We start from the raw sequence: 14,409 nt of genomic DNA, 5'->3' as shown, positions 1-14,409 counted from the left end.
GTTACAGCAGTTCCCAAAATTCTAAAATCTGAAGAAATATATATATATATATATCTACGAAAGCAAATATATATATATATATATATATATATATATATATATATATATACACATATACATATACATATATATATATATGGAATTAATATGGCAGGCACACATCAATCCTATATCCTGGAAAATTAACCTTGAGATTGAGTAAGAATTTCCTTCAGAGATGTGTTTCCAACACCCTTTCCAGGTCTTTGCATTAATCTATGATTTTGGGATGCTTCCTCATGGGAAAGAAACAAGCCTGGAATGGTGACTCTAAAGACAAGGTGGTCAGTCAGACCAGATTTGTATTTTGCATTCTCCACGAGTCATTTCAAAGTGGAGAAAACTCACCAGCATCTTCTGGTTCCCCACTGCTGCCAGCCACCATTATGGGTTTTCCTCTGAATGCTCCAGAACTACACTATATCATGACATACCACTGTTCTGAGGGCCATTCTGGGTGGGTGGGTGGAGTTCCCACCATTTAAGAGCGGTTGCTCTGTTATTGTTTTAAATTAGAATAACCTCAGAGTGATGCTACAGCACAAAACAGCTTTAGAGTGGTAGCCAATGTTAGCCCTACTCAGAGTAGACCTAATGAAAATAACAGGCATCATTAACTTATGTCCATTAATTTCTATGTGTCCACTCTAAGTACAACTTGGCTGGTTGAAATCCTGAGCCCCATGGCATCACCAGCTCTGCCCTTCAACATTAGGTGTGGCCGCCTGCAAAGGAAATCCTATGTAATTAGGCCTTGCACACACTTGAGAATCCTGTGGTGGGAGGGGCCGATGCAGTCACATGACCTTCAAGGTGTTTGCACCGCAACAACGCAGCTCCATTCAACACATGAAGGAGGCTGTTGTCCTGCGGTATTCTGAGGGAAAAATAAATATGGACAACAGAAGCGAGGCCTTATTTGCTCCGCTCCTCCTCTGCAGAATGCCCCAAAACATTCTGGGGACCACTGACCTTGAAATCCTCCCCACAGGAGGACTCACAGGACAGGCTAACTCCCAATTCAGCAACCTGAATCAATTTTTCTTCCCCACTTCAGCACGTACCAATTTCAATGATGGCAATAAAAATAAAAATGCAATAAAACAGACTGGGGTGGGGGCAGCTCCCTGATGGGAATGAAAACTGCACCCTTCCTTAGTCATCAAATAGATCATTTGATGAGCTGAAAAGGAGCAAGAACTACCCAGTCAGCTGATCTGCCTGTGTACAATTTGTGTGTGTTTGTGTGTGCAAGAGAGTATGGCATGGCCACACCCACACTTGCCATGTGGCCCCTAGAGAGCTTGCCAATGGGGAATGTGGCCCTTTGGCTCCCCAAAATATCAGGTGCCCCTTCTTTAATTATTTCTCCTAGCATCCAATTAGTTTCTCCACAGCACAGGAAGTTACTGCAGTACAGACTTTGGGGACAACTGCATTACAGTTCAACGAGACAGAAAGTGCGGCCACTGACATGGTTACGGTTTTTATTTTAAAGGACCAACACAAGGTATCACAAGGACGACATTTACTTTAATACTGAAAGCTTTTCTTCCACAGCCGTAGTCTGCAATTTCTAGCTGAAGTTAAGATCTGGAAGCTGGTTTTCCTTTCCCCCCCTCCCTCCCTTCCGTTCAAACCGTGCCTCGAATGTAACAATGCAAAAAAGAAACAAACAAATCACACGGCAAATCTTAAATACATCGACTGCAATCTCAGTGTGCTTATTTTCTTTTGTGTGTGAGTGGGTTTGGCGAGCCTTGTGGGGATATTACAGTTCTTCAAAGTCGTGAGCACTTGTATTCATCGCTTCTGGGTGCATCACTCTCCCTATGAAAACGATGGTACCTAAAGGGAAGAGAAAAAGAGAGAGATGTACAAAGGAGGAGAAGGCATCAGAAGGAGGACAAGCGGGGGGGGGGGGGCGGCGTTTGCTGCATCTTTCAAAATGTATGGATTCAAGGCTGGAAAACTCATGGATAAAATAGCTCAGTGGTAGAGTCTCTGTTTTTTATGCAAAAGGTCCCAAGTTCAATCCTTGGCATTTTATTGATTTGTTGAATTTATATACCGCCCATATGTGGTGGGATTGTAAGGTAATTAAGAATTTTTGGGAAATGATATATAACAAATTGAAGAAAATGTTCCATTTAACATTTTTTTAAAACCTGAAGCATTTTTATTAGGGATTGTAGGGAAAGTTCTGCCAAAAAAGCTGAAAAACATCTTCAGGTATGCGACAACGGCCGCAAGAGTTCTGGTAGCACAAGGATGGAAGACTGAAGAAACCCCAACTAAAGAATCATGGCAAGAAAAATTGGTGGACTATGCAGAACTGGCAAAACTGACATACAAGCTACGGGACAAGGATAACTGTGACTTTAAAGATGAATGGGAACCCTTTAAAAAGTATTTGAAGACGCAACAAAGCGAACTGGACTCCTTGGCTGGTTTTGAATAAACATTCACAAACTTTTTATTGATAATAATTACCTAAATAGTTTGAGGATCTATACAACTGTGTAACATGCAGAAAACAGCATTTTTAGAGAAATCAAAGACTGGAACTGAGGGAAGTCGGGGGGGTGGGTGGGTTCTGTGGGGGGGGGAGGGGAGGAAGGAAAAAAGGGGGAAAATAAGGATGGTATGTTTCTGGACAATATGTTTTGTTTTAATTTTGAATAAAAAAGTAATTTAAAAAAAGAATTTATATACCGCCCTATACCCGGGGGTCTCTTGGGGCTGTTAATGTCTGCTGCTTGAGACCCCAGAAAGGTGCTACCAGTCAGACAATACTGAGCTGTGCAGACAAAATGGACAATCCTATGCACAAGAAGCTGACGCAATGCAAGCTTGCCTAAGTTAAGCTGGTGTAAAGTTACACCAGACCCTGTTCAGTGGTGGGGTTGCCGCTCCTGTTCTGCCTAAATAGTGTCAAAACAAGTCTTTAAACAAGCCTTCAGGTCTCATGGCTGAGCTGAATGGGCTTAGGATTCACCCCAAGCCCCCTCTCCCCTGGTCCTGTCCCTGCCAAACCCCCAGAACGCCTCAATTTGGGGAATTAACGCCAACCTTGGCACAGCTGGCTGAGCCCTGGCTGCTTCATGCCCTTTATATGTGGTATTGTGTGGATGTGAGCAAATCTATCCATTCTGGTTTCTCATTTTTCTAGTCCTAAATTCTGTTCCCCAAATCTCTATATCAATCTGCATTTTTTTTAAAAAAAAATTCGAAAGTTCCCATGAAAGCATTTTAGTGTGAATTTCTGCAAAGCACTTTCCCTAACTATGTATTTTGGGTATACTATCCCTGCCAACGTATGCATTTTATGCACATTTCATCCTAGCACGTACATTTTTGTACATATTACCCGGCTGGAGAACAGCACTGCAGAATTTGGTGCAGTCCGAATTTCAAAGGATGGCTGTGTTTTGGTTTCCATACCCTTTCAGAAAGCATGAATTAGGTAGGGTTGCCTTTAAATGCAGAACAAAAAATTCCTTCCAGTAGCACCTTAAAGACCAACTAAGTTAGTTCTAGGTATGAGCTTAGACGATGAGCAATTAAATAGTCCCGAGATGGTATGTGTGATGTTGTTGGGGCCAGTAAAGGTGTTGTCCGGGTGTATGTGGCAGCAAAGTTGGCATCTGGGTTTATTGCAGGCTCTGGTGCCAGTGTCCGTGTTAAGTCTGGTTGTAGTATTATTGTGGGTTAGGAGTTGTTTAAGATTGGGTGTCTGTCTGTAGGCAATGAAAGGTCTTCCTCCCAGAGCTTGAGAAAGAGAACTGTCATTGTCCAGGAGAGGTTGTAGATCAGAGATCTAAACAACACCATTACTGGCCCCAACAACATCACACATACCATCTCGGGACTATTTAATTGCTCATCGTCTAACATTGTGTATGCCATCAAATGCCAGCAGTGTCCTTCAGCTCTCTATATTGGACAAACAGGCCAAACCTTACGCCAAAGGATAAACGGACATAAATCTGACATCAGGAATCACAAGACTTCTGTTTCAGTGTATCTGAAGAAGTGTGCATGCACACGAAAGCTCATACCTAGAACTAACTTAGTTGGTCTTTAAGGTGCTACTGGAAGAAATTTTTTGTTTTGACTATGGCAGACCAACACGGCTACCTATCTGTAACTTTAAATGCAGAATGAGTCAAATTTCTTCCCACTCCGCATGTCGGATAGAAGAATTCTCCATCCACTAGAGAACTATGCATCCGGTAGGCGGAGAATTGCTCAATTATCTGGTCTTCTTTTATGGCTTAATTTCATAACCGATGAGAGATGTAGGGGAGCTGCTGGAAAGTTAACAGATAGTTTCCCACAACTATCGGAATTTGTAAAAATTTGAGGCTGATGCACTCTGTTTTAAAATTTATACTGTATTGCACCACATCTTTCTGTAAGGCCAGCTGCAAACAAACCACATTTGTTTGTTTGAGAAGTGGATTTTTAAAAAAAGATGCCGAACACTACAATAGGCACAAAACAACCCAATTATGGACTGGTTTGGATAAGGCTATGACTAGAGCAGGCATAGGCAAACTCAGCCCTCCAGATGTTTTGGGACTACAATTCCCATCATCCCCGACTACTGGTCCTGTTAGCTAGGGATCATGGGAGTTGTAGTCCCAAAACATCTGGAGGGCCGAGTTTGCCTATGCCTGGAGTAGAGGGAAGTGTTGATCCCATCCACCAGACCCATCAATTCAATCTCTAGGACATGTGCAATGGACATAATATTTGCAAAAGGGCTAAAATGGGCAAAGTGTAACATGGACACAGAATCACAGAATTGTAGATTCAGAAGGGACCCCAATGCTCATCTCTTTCAATCCCCTGCAATGCAGGAATCTCAGCAGGCTTCCTTTGATTTTATGTGGGAAACACGGATTGGTCACTACGTAGGTATCATTGCATCATTCGCTAGGGAAACATACAAAGCTGTCTTGCTCAGACCACTGGTCCATCTTGCCTAGCAGTTCTCCTGAGTCGTGTGCAGAACAGATCTTACCCCAGTCCTGCTACCCAATGCTGCAATTTTAATTGGCACTGTTGGGGATTGAATCTGAAACATCCTGTTTGTGGACAAAGTGGTATGTTTTGGAAAGTGGCAGAAGGATATCTCTAAGTTTGTTTGGCAGGGCAAAAAGCCCCGAATTAAGTTTAAAATACTAACAGATGCGAAAGAAAGGGGGGGATTTGCCCTGCCAGACTTGAGGTTATATTATGAATCTACAGCCTTCTGCTGGATGAAAGATTGGCTTTTGTTAGAGAACACTGATGTCCTAGATCTGGAAGGGTTTGATAACGCTTTTGGGTGGCATGCGTATTTGTGGTACGACAAGGTTAAAGTTCATAAAATGTTCAAAAATCATATTGTTAGAAGAGCAATTTTTATGGTCTGGACAAAATATAAAGACTTATTGGAGAGCAAAACACCAAGGTGGCTTTCACCGGCAGAGGCCAAGGCACGTAAGAGACTTAACATGGAGGCCTACTGGCCAAAATATTGAGAATTAATTGAAAAAGATGGTGACAATTGGAAGCTGCAGAGTTTTGAAAATGTAAAAAGCAAGGTGCGAGATTGGTTGCATTATGCTCAAATTCGGGAAGTTTTCAAAACAGATAAAAAGGTTGGGTTTCAGGTGGAAAAATCGAAATTAGAGACAGAATTGTTAGAACCTAAAGACAAATTACTATCAAGAATGTATAACTTGCTGCTTAAATGGAATACACAGGATGAGACAGTCAAATCCGCCATGATAAAGTGGGCACAGGATATTGGACATAACATTATGTTTGAGGACTGGGAAAGGTTATGGACCACCGGATTGAAATTCAGTGTCCGTGTTAAGTCTGGTTGTAGTATTATTGTGGGTTAGGAGTTGTTTAAGATTGGGTGTCTGTCTGTAGGCAATGAAAGGTCTTCCTCCCAGAGCTTGAGAAAGAGAACTGTCATTGTCCAGGAGAGGTTGTAGATCAGAGATCTAAACAACACCATTACTGGCCCCAACAACATCACACATACCATCTCGGGACTATTTAATTGCTCATCGTCTAACATTGTGTATGCCATCAAATGCCAGCAGTGTCCTTCAGCTCTCTATATTGGACAAACAGGCCAAACCTTACGCCAAAGGATAAACGGACATAAATCTGACATCAGGAATCACAAGACTTCTGTTTCAGTGTATCTGAAGAAGTGTGCATGCACACGAAAGCTCATACCTAGAACTAACTTAGTTGGTCTTTAAGGTGCTACTGGAAGAAATTTTTTGTTTTGACTATGGCAGACCAACACGGCTACCTATCTGTAACTTTAAATGCAGAATGAGTCAAATTTCTTCCCACTCCGCATGTCGGATAGAAGAATTCTCCATCCACTAGAGAACTATGCATCCGGTAGGCGGAGAATTGCTCAATTATCTGGTCTTCTTTTATGGCTTAATTTCATAACCGATGAGAGATGTAGGGGAGCTGCTGGAAAGTTAACAGATAGTTTCCCACAACTATCGGAATTTGTAAAAATTTGAGGCTGATGCACTCTGTTTTAAAATTTATACTGTATTGCACCACATCTTTCTGTAAGGCCAGCTGCAAACAAACCACATTTGTTTGTTTGAGAAGTGGATTTTTAAAAAAAGATGCCGAACACTACAATAGGCACAAAACAACCCAATTATGGACTGGTTTGGATAAGGCTATGACTAGAGCAGGCATAGGCAAACTCAGCCCTCCAGATGTTTTGGGACTACAATTCCCATCATCCCCGACTACTGGTCCTGTTAGCTAGGGATCATGGGAGTTGTAGTCCCAAAACATCTGGAGGGCCGAGTTTGCCTATGCCTGGAGTAGAGGGAAGTGTTGATCCCATCCACCAGACCCATCAATTCAATCTCTAGGACATGTGCAATGGACATAATATTTGCAAAAGGGCTAAAATGGGCAAAGTGTAACATGGACACAGAATCACAGAATTGTAGATTCAGAAGGGACCCCAATGCTCATCTCTTTCAATCCCCTGCAATGCAGGAATCTCAGCAGGCTTCCTTTGATTTTATGTGGGAAACACGGATTGGTCACTACGTAGGTATCATTGCATCATTCGCTAGGGAAACATACAAAGCTGTCTTGCTCAGACCACTGGTCCATCTTGCCTAGCAGTTCTCCTGAGTCGTGTGCAGAACAGATCTTACCCCAGTCCTGCTACCCAATGCTGCAATTTTAATTGGCACTGTTGGGGATTGAATCTGAAACATCCTGTTTGTGGACAAAGTGGTATGTTTTGGAAAGTGGCAGAAGGATATCTCTAAGTTTGTTTGGCAGGGCAAAAAGCCCCGAATTAAGTTTAAAATACTAACAGATGCGAAAGAAAGGGGGGGATTTGCCCTGCCAGACTTGAGGTTATATTATGAATCTACAGCCTTCTGCTGGATGAAAGATTGGCTTTTGTTAGAGAACACTGATGTCCTAGATCTGGAAGGGTTTGATAACGCTTTTGGGTGGCATGCGTATTTGTGGTACGACAAGGTTAAAGTTCATAAAATGTTCAAAAATCATATTGTTAGAAGAGCAATTTTTATGGTCTGGACAAAATATAAAGACTTATTGGAGAGCAAAACACCAAGGTGGCTTTCACCGGCAGAGGCCAAGGCACGTAAGAGACTTAACATGGAGGCCTACTGGCCAAAATATTGAGAATTAATTGAAAAAGATGGTGACAATTGGAAGCTGCAGAGTTTTGAAAATGTAAAAAGCAAGGTGCGAGATTGGTTGCATTATGCTCAAATTCGGGAAGTTTTCAAAACAGATAAAAAGGTTGGGTTTCAGGTGGAAAAATCGAAATTAGAGACAGAATTGTTAGAACCTAAAGACAAATTACTATCAAGAATGTATAACTTGCTGCTTAAATGGAATACACAGGATGAGACAGTCAAATCCGCCATGATAAAGTGGGCACAGGATATTGGACATAACATTATGTTTGAGGACTGGGAAAGGTTATGGACCACCGGATTGAAATTCAGTGTCCGTGTTAAGTCTGGTTGTAGTATTATTGTGGGTTAGGAGTTGTTTAAGATTGGGTGTCTGTCTGTAGGCAATGAAAGGTCTTCCTCCCAGAGCTTGAGAAAGAGAACTGTCATTGTCCAGGAGAGGTTGTAGATCAGAGATCTAAACAACACCATTACTGGCCCCAACAACATCACACATACCATCTCGGGACTATTTAATTGCTCATCGTCTAACATTGTGTATGCCATCAAATGCCAGCAGTGTCCTTCAGCTCTCTATATTGGACAAACAGGCCAAACCTTACGCCAAAGGATAAACGGACATAAATCTGACATCAGGAATCACAAGACTTCTGTTTCAGTGTATCTGAAGAAGTGTGCATGCACACGAAAGCTCATACCTAGAACTAACTTAGTTGGTCTTTAAGGTGCTACTGGAAGAAATTTTTTGTTTTGACTATGGCAGACCAACACGGCTACCTATCTGTAACTTTAAATGCAGAATGAGTCAAATTTCTTCCCACTCCGCATGTCGGATAGAAGAATTCTCCATCCACTAGAGAACTATGCATCCGGTAGGCGGAGAATTGCTCAATTATCTGGTCTTCTTTTATGGCTTAATTTCATAACCGATGAGAGATGTAGGGGAGCTGCTGGAAAGTTAACAGATAGTTTCCCACAACTATCGGAATTTGTAAAAATTTGAGGCTGATGCACTCTGTTTTAAAATTTATACTGTATTGCACCACATCTTTCTGTAAGGCCAGCTGCAAACAAACCACATTTGTTTGTTTGAGAAGTGGATTTTTAAAAAAAGATGCCGAACACTACAATAGGCACAAAACAACCCAATTATGGACTGGTTTGGATAAGGCTATGACTAGAGCAGGCATAGGCAAACTCAGCCCTCCAGATGTTTTGGGACTACAATTCCCATCATCCCCGACTACTGGTCCTGTTAGCTAGGGATCATGGGAGTTGTAGTCCCAAAACATCTGGAGGGCCGAGTTTGCCTATGCCTGGAGTAGAGGGAAGTGTTGATCCCATCCACCAGACCCATCAATTCAATCTCTAGGACATGTGCAATGGACATAATATTTGCAAAAGGGCTAAAATGGGCAAAGTGTAACATGGACACAGAATCACAGAATTGTAGATTCAGAAGGGACCCCAATGCTCATCTCTTTCAATCCCCTGCAATGCAGGAATCTCAGCAGGCTTCCTTTGATTTTATGTGGGAAACACGGATTGGTCACTACGTAGGTATCATTGCATCATTCGCTAGGGAAACATACAAAGCTGTCTTGCTCAGACCACTGGTCCATCTTGCCTAGCAGTTCTCCTGAGTCGTGTGCAGAACAGATCTTACCCCAGTCCTGCTACCCAATGCTGCAATTTTAATTGGCACTGTTGGGGATTGAATCTGAAACATCCTGAATGCAAAGCCTGCGCTCCACCATTCGGCTGTTGCTTCTTCCCAAGACTACAGGCGAAGAAAACTCCATATGCTCTTAAATCAATCTGTTTTGTTAGATAGCAGGCAATTCTCACCACTCCTGTCCAACACATGAATAACTGATCATACTGGTGGACTGGGTACTCTCGGTTCAAAGTTTTAGTATTCTGCTGCAATACTGACGAGTGGGATAAGACTCAAAAAGTGCAGCATATTATGAGAACATAAGAGCGGCTCTGCTGGTTCAGATCAGAGGTCTGTCTAGTCCAGCATTCTGTCCTCACAAGTAGCCAATGGGAAGCCTCAAAGCAGGACACGAGCACAATGGCACTCCCCGCACTTGCAGTTCCCAAAAACTCATTTTCAGAAGCAAACCGCCTCTGATACTGGATGAAAGGAGGACAGCTGCATGCGTCTTTCAAGCTAGGCCACAAGGGAGTCAAAACGCTGGCTCGCTCTTGCAAACTGGCAGTGGCTCTCACCATCCTAAGAATGGATTCCCACAAGTAATTCTATTTTATACAAATAAATGAGTTCTATATACACTATCAGGGTGTGGTGTTGTTTTTTGCTGCTGCTGCTGCTGGGGGGAAACATCAAGCCAGTCGTTGAGATCAGAGAATCACTGAATTGTAGAGGTGGAAGGATCATCTAGTCCAGGCATAGGCAAACTCGGCCCTCCAGACGGTTTTGAGACTACAGTTCCCATCATCCCTGACCACTGGTCCTGTTAGCTAGGGATGATGGGAGTCGTAGTCCCCAAACATCTGGAGGGCCGAGTTTGCCTATGCCTGATTTAGTCCAACCCCTGCAATGCAGGAATACGCAGCAGCCCCGTAGGGGGATGAAGCTGCAACCTTGCTACTATCAGCACCATGCTCCAACCAATTGAGCTATACAGCAGAGATTGTCTGGAGGGGCACGATAGCGCTCCCCCATGGAACGGAAGCACGACTCATGCTAATGAGAAGTCATGCTTCTAGTGCTGAGGGTCCAAGCCTGTGGAACAGCCTCCCACTAGAAGTCAGACAGGCACTAGTCTTGTTGAGTTTCAGATACCTGCTTTAAACCTGCTTTTATTTCAAGAGGCCTCTGCCATCACAAATGCTTCTCTGGTGTTTCAAACAAGAGTTTCAAAAAGCATGGGGGAAATGCAGAGAATACTTCACAAAACAGTGCCCTAAAATACATACCTGGATTTGTTTTGATTAATGTCTGTAGGAGACTTTGAGGATATTTAAGTTATAATAAGAAAACTCTTAATAATTATTCATAGAGGAAACAGTTTATAAGAAGTAAATAAGGAGGCCAGATACAGGATAAAGGAAGTCTTTTATTTGGTTGTTTGTATTGTTGTATGTTATGCCCATTGTATGTTATGTTCATGTTTATTGAGGGTAGATTTCTGTATGAGGGGGTGGGGGGTTTATGTTATGTTGTAAATAAAATTTCCAATAAAAATATTTTAAAAATAAATAAATCCTGATGGTTTCTGTTGACATTTTAACTTTCCGAGGTCTCTCTGTTTTGGAGCTTTCATCTTTGTTTTCAAATTGTTTAATTTTTTTTTTATCACTATAAGCTGCTTTGAGACCTTGACAATGAAAAGCAATATATACATTTTTAAAAATAAAATAAATAAATGAAAAGCAGCAATTAGAAGTTTAAATTGTCCTACAGCCTTTCATATATTATTTCCCCTGCCGCCATCCCCCGAAACAGATGTGTTGAGAGAAGCAGGAGCAGGAGCAGGAACAATTGTCTTTTGGGATGTGTGTACAGGGGACTGGAGAGCCCATTTGCTTCTGGGAGGCCACGATGGCACTCAAGACACTCATTACAGAACTGCAAGCTCAGCCTATATTTAGGAGGCTTGCACCAGCATGACAAATTGCATGTTCTGCTGGAGGAGAACAAGTCAGAAAACCCCATCATTATAATTAATTAAATGTATATAAACGCTCATCAATAATTATACACCGAGTGGCTTAAAAAAAAAAAATAGTGACAGCTTCAGTTATTAATATTTTGTACATTGTCTTGTTTGTGACGATGCTAAAAATACAAGGTGTTAATAACTGGAAATAATACTAAGCATTTTTTTTTTTTTTAAAAAAAGCAAGTAACTTTTCTTGCAAATGGAGAGCGCATATGCACTTTTACAACCCAAATTAAACTGCCCTAGGTCACAACAACCCAATGTTAGTTTGAGCCACAGTTAAGAAATCTGGGTGAATAACAAAGTCTTATTCAACTGATGATGAAAAGACCATAGAGAAAGTGCCAGACAAGCCTCTCTAGGGAGGCTATTCTATAGCTACAGGGCCACTCCTGAAAAGGCCCTCTTCTAGGTGGCAACCTGCCCCACTTCACTTGGTGCAATGCTAATATCAGGGCATCTGAAAATGATCTTAAGGTTTGGGCATGCCTATGTGGGAGGAGGTGATCATCATGTCATATTTATTAGGTAAAGGTAAAGGGACCCCTGACCATTTGGTCCAGTCATGACAGACTCTGGGGTTGCGGCGCTCATCTCGCTTTACTGGCTGAGGGAGCCGGCGTACAGCTTCCGGGTCATGTGGCCAGCATGACTAAGCCCCTTCTGGCAAACCAGAGCAGCGCACGGAAACGCCGTTTACCTTCCCGCCAGAGCGGTACCTATTTATCTACTTGCACTTTGACCTTCTTTCGAACTGCTAGGTTGGCAGGAGCAGGGACCGAGCAATGGGAGCTCACCCTGTTGCGGGGATTCAAACCACTGACCTTCTGATCATCAAGTCCTAGGCTCTGTGGTTTAACCCACAGCGCCACCCGCGTCCCTTGTCATATTTATTAGGAGCCGTCAAATGACAACTTTCTGAAGGTAAGAGCTGTCTGATAGTGGAATGGACTATGGTGGTGGACTCTGGTTCAATGGAGGTGTTTAAAAAGACGTTGGATGGCCACCTGTCAGGGATCCCTCCTCTGTGATTCCTGAATTTCAGGGGACTGGACTGGATGACTCTTGGAGTCATCTCTCCATTCCAACTCCACAGTTCTATTATTCTACGAACATACAGGGCCCACCCGTCAGAGCAAGGATCATAATACTGGGATATCTGGTTAAATAATCTCACCTGGCTTTAGGCAGCTTCTTAATATTCTGGTGAGGATTCAACAGGAGTAACAAGAACTCAAAAAAGAGATGAATGCACTCACCTGTTCTTCTGTTCCTGACCACAAAGAAAAAAGGATGATCCACTATAACTTGGGGGTACAGCACGGCCATCCTGCTTATGGCTATCATTCCTGGGGAGAGACGACAAAGGGGCAACCTTTGAAATATCCCACCAATGTCCTCGTATTACAATCACCCGCTCTTCTTCTGTGTCGCACCATTAAGGACACATGTAAAGACAGCGCAAAATGGCAAATCTGAAGAAACACACACCACAACTCTTCTATGCAAGCACAGGCTGTCAACAAGACACACAGCTAGCAATCTCATCTTCAAATGAAAAGAGACTTGCAAAGAAATGGATGTGCTGAGTTATGCTCTGGGAATGATTAACAACTGGCAGTGGCGCCATTTATTTCTCACTGCTGGGGGAACGGCTTATAACTTACAAAAAGAGGCAGAACTTTGAGAGAGAGAGTTATGATGGCCATTCCCTTTCAACCTAGGAAATGCATTGTGTTCGACAGTCCTGCCACCCACATGCTAAGCAGTGGCAGAACGCATTGGGCGAACGTGGAGACCCATTCACTCTTGGATCTATCGGACTATGGTCATTTCCTGCAACTTGCTCTGGCCTTCCTTGAAATCAAACATTTGGGCCCCAAAGGAATGCAAGCTCTTGAATAGGTTATTGCAAAACTTTTGTTAACTTACTCTGATTACAGACATTAAGTGCGCATAGGACTTGTGGGCTTATGGTTGGAAATGATCACAACACTTTGTGTGCAGTGTTTACCCTCAGCAAGAGACAAGATTCTTCTTTAGGAGTTGGTGCAGATGTGATACTAAAAGGACTCCTGACAGTTAAGTCCAGTCACAGATGACTCTGGGGTTGCGGCGCTCAGCTCGCTTAACAGGCCGAGGAAGCCAGCGTTTGTCCGCAGACAGTTTTTCCGAATCATGTGGCCAGCATGACTAAGCCGCTTCTGGTGAAACCAGAGCAGCAGCAGATTTGATTTTTAACACCCAGGACATGAAAGGAACACTGTAGGCCAAACATATTAGTAGAGAGGCAGGGGTTGATCTTAATAAAATTTGGAAATCTTTTATGACTGCTCCCTTGAGCTTTGCATTTTCCAAGGGTTTCATTAACTTTTTAACTTTTATTGCGTTGATACGTGAAAAACCCCCCAGCAACAATAAACCTGAGTAAATAAAATGTCCATGCATGCCCAGGCATGAGAGTAATCCTCACTTGGAACAGTTTGGGGAATGTAGTTTTTCAGCCAGAATTATAGCTGTGCAGGGGGCTTGCCGCAAAGATTATTTCTTTTTCTCCTAATGAAATTGGACCTGGGGAGATCAATTCAAACCACAGAAGAAACAGAAATGATTTGCTGGTGGGAAAAGCCAATATTTGCAAGTGACAAGCAAACAGCTCTACCATCTAGTCCTTCCATAACAGTTAGAAAGCTGCCCCCCCCCCCACTTCTTTATTCATATACAATGCCTTTATCCAAATGCAACTGAATTCTCGCACTATTTCCAGCTTACTTGGAAACAAAAAGTTCTGACTCCAATTCAACATTTTGCTATACAGCAGCAACAGAACACAGGTTCCAACTTTATGAATAGCTCTCAGACCACTATCTAATGTCCAGTAGTGCTGTGCAGGGGTCCTCTGATGATTTAGGGCCTCATCTGACACTTCTCCCTGCTGCCTCTTC

The 14,409-nt window shown here is 42.7% G+C and overlaps 1 protein-coding gene across 1 annotated transcript in view; it reads right to left on the bottom strand.

The window, feature by feature from the left end:
* Nucleotides 1-1,512: 1,512 nt before the first annotated feature.
* SERPINI1 (serpin family I member 1) overlaps nucleotides 1,513-14,409 on the bottom strand; it is a 97,972-nt gene continuing 85,075 nt past the window's right edge. Inside the window, exons 8-9 of the mRNA XM_081862701.1 lie at nucleotides 12,724-12,813; nucleotides 1,513-1,887 (exon numbers count right to left, since the gene is read on the bottom strand). Of these exons, the coding sequence (XP_081718827.1) occupies nucleotides 1,811-1,887; nucleotides 12,724-12,813 (167 nt within the window). The 3' untranslated portion in view covers nucleotides 1,513-1,810. The remainder of the gene's footprint in view (nucleotides 1,888-12,723; nucleotides 12,814-14,409) is intronic.

Source organism: Podarcis erhardii, assembly GCF_964252035.2.
Source record: "Podarcis erhardii genome assembly, chromosome: 5".
Lineage (NCBI taxonomy): Eukaryota > Metazoa > Chordata > Lepidosauria > Squamata > Lacertidae > Podarcis > Podarcis erhardii.
Note: the sequence above shows the minus strand (reverse complement) of the source record. Positions and strands in the feature narration are given on the sequence as shown.